General features: G+C 40.2%; 1 protein-coding gene across 1 annotated transcript; it reads left to right on the top strand.

Moving 5' to 3' along the window:
• The first annotated feature begins 461 nt into the window (after positions 1–461).
• On the top strand, positions 462–1,389 carry LOC103206650 (olfactory receptor 143-like). Its single transcript, XM_007952147.1, is given in 2 exon segments — positions 462–1,064; positions 1,066–1,389. Coding segments are annotated over 2 exon segments (927 nt in total).
• The last annotated feature ends 247 nt before the right edge of the window (positions 1,390–1,636 follow it).

A 1,636-nucleotide genomic window follows, 5' to 3' on the forward strand; every position in this document is an offset into this window, starting at 1 on the left:
CCACCAGCCACTCCTCGGAAGGAAGGTTGGGCAATCCTACTTCTGTAGTGATACTGCCTTGGAAACCCAAGGAGGGGTCGCTATGAGTAGGGGCCGACTCGACGGCAAATAACAACAACAACAACAACAGTGCTTCTTCCAGCCCTAATTTTAGGAAGAAGAGACTGTAGGATATTATTGGGAAGAAAGGAACAAATTATGTGCAGAAAAATTGAAGTCTACCAGCTTCCTTTATGGTACAGAGACACACAATGTAGATGAAGGGGAGAGGAAAATGAGGAACCAACAGGACTCATCATAGGAATCAAACTTCTTAGATGTATTCCTATGTGTCTTCAGACAATTCTGAGTTTGTAAACCAGCAGCTCCAGCTCTCCATTTGGAAACAGAGAACAAGAGTTCATTACTGATTGTCATCTTCTACCACTGTTTCCACAGATTGCACTAGTGAAGTGAATGGCATGAAAAATGACTCTTCAGTGATTGAGTTTATCCTTGTGGGATTAACAGAGCAGCATAAGCTCCAGCTGCCTTTGTTTCTTCTGTTTTTGGTCAACTATGTGGTCACCATCATGGGAAATTTAAGCTTAATTAATCTGATTTGCCTGAATTCTCACCTTCACACCCCCATGTACTTTTTCCTCTTCAATCTGTCCTTCATTGATTTCTGCTATTCATTTGTCTTTACTACCAAAATGCTGATGAGCTTTTTTTCAGAGAGAAACATTATCTCTTTTTCAGGATGCATGACTCAGCTATTTTTCTTCTGCTTCTTTGTCAACTCTGAATGTTATGTGTTGACAGCCATGGCCTCTGATTGTTATGTGGCTATCTGCAAGCCCCTCATATACATGGTGACAATATCTCCTAAAGTCTGTTTTCTGTTGATGTCTGGTTCATACATGATGGGGTTTGCTGGTGCCATGGTGCACACAGGATATATGATAAGGTTGATATTTTGTGATTCCAACATCATCAAACACTACATGTGTGACATCTTCCCCCTGCTCCAGCTCTCATGTAGCAGCACCTATGCTAATGAGCAGGTAGCTTCCATTATTGCAAGGCACAGTTGTCATAGTATCTAGCCTCATTATCTTTGCCTCTTATACTTTGATTCTTTTCAATATTTTTCATATGACATCATCTAAAGGTTGGTCCAAAGCTTTTATCACCTGTGGTTCCCACATAATAACTGTTAGTCTATTCTATGGGTTTGGAATCCTTACTCATGTCAAGCCATACTCTGCTGAGTCTGTGGACCAGGATAAATTTTTCTCAGTGTTTTATACCAATGTGGTACCCATGCTGAATCCCCTTATCTATAGCCTCAGAAACAAGGATGTCAAACTTGCTCTGAAGAAAACTCTGAATAGAATTATAAACTGAGCACAGAGTGCTGCCTTAGTCTCTGCCTCCATTGCTATGTCTTTTTCTTTCCTTTTCTTCTTCTTCCTCCTATTCTTCTTTTTCTTTCTCTTCACCTTTCTTTCCAAAATATTCTTGGAGGAATTTTCACTCTAATGTCTTGTCTTTTCTCACCATGCAATGTTAGTATGTTAATCTATACTTGCACTCCAGAGTCATTCTAGTCTCAAGGTGACCCATCATTATTCCTTCTGTAGGATGGAGACAA

This window comes from Orycteropus afer, unplaced genomic scaffold, assembly GCF_000298275.1.
Source record: "Orycteropus afer afer isolate SDZICR_OR568_19922 unplaced genomic scaffold, OryAfe1.0 scaffold00325, whole genome shotgun sequence".
Taxonomy (NCBI): Eukaryota; Metazoa; Chordata; class Mammalia; order Tubulidentata; family Orycteropodidae; genus Orycteropus; species Orycteropus afer.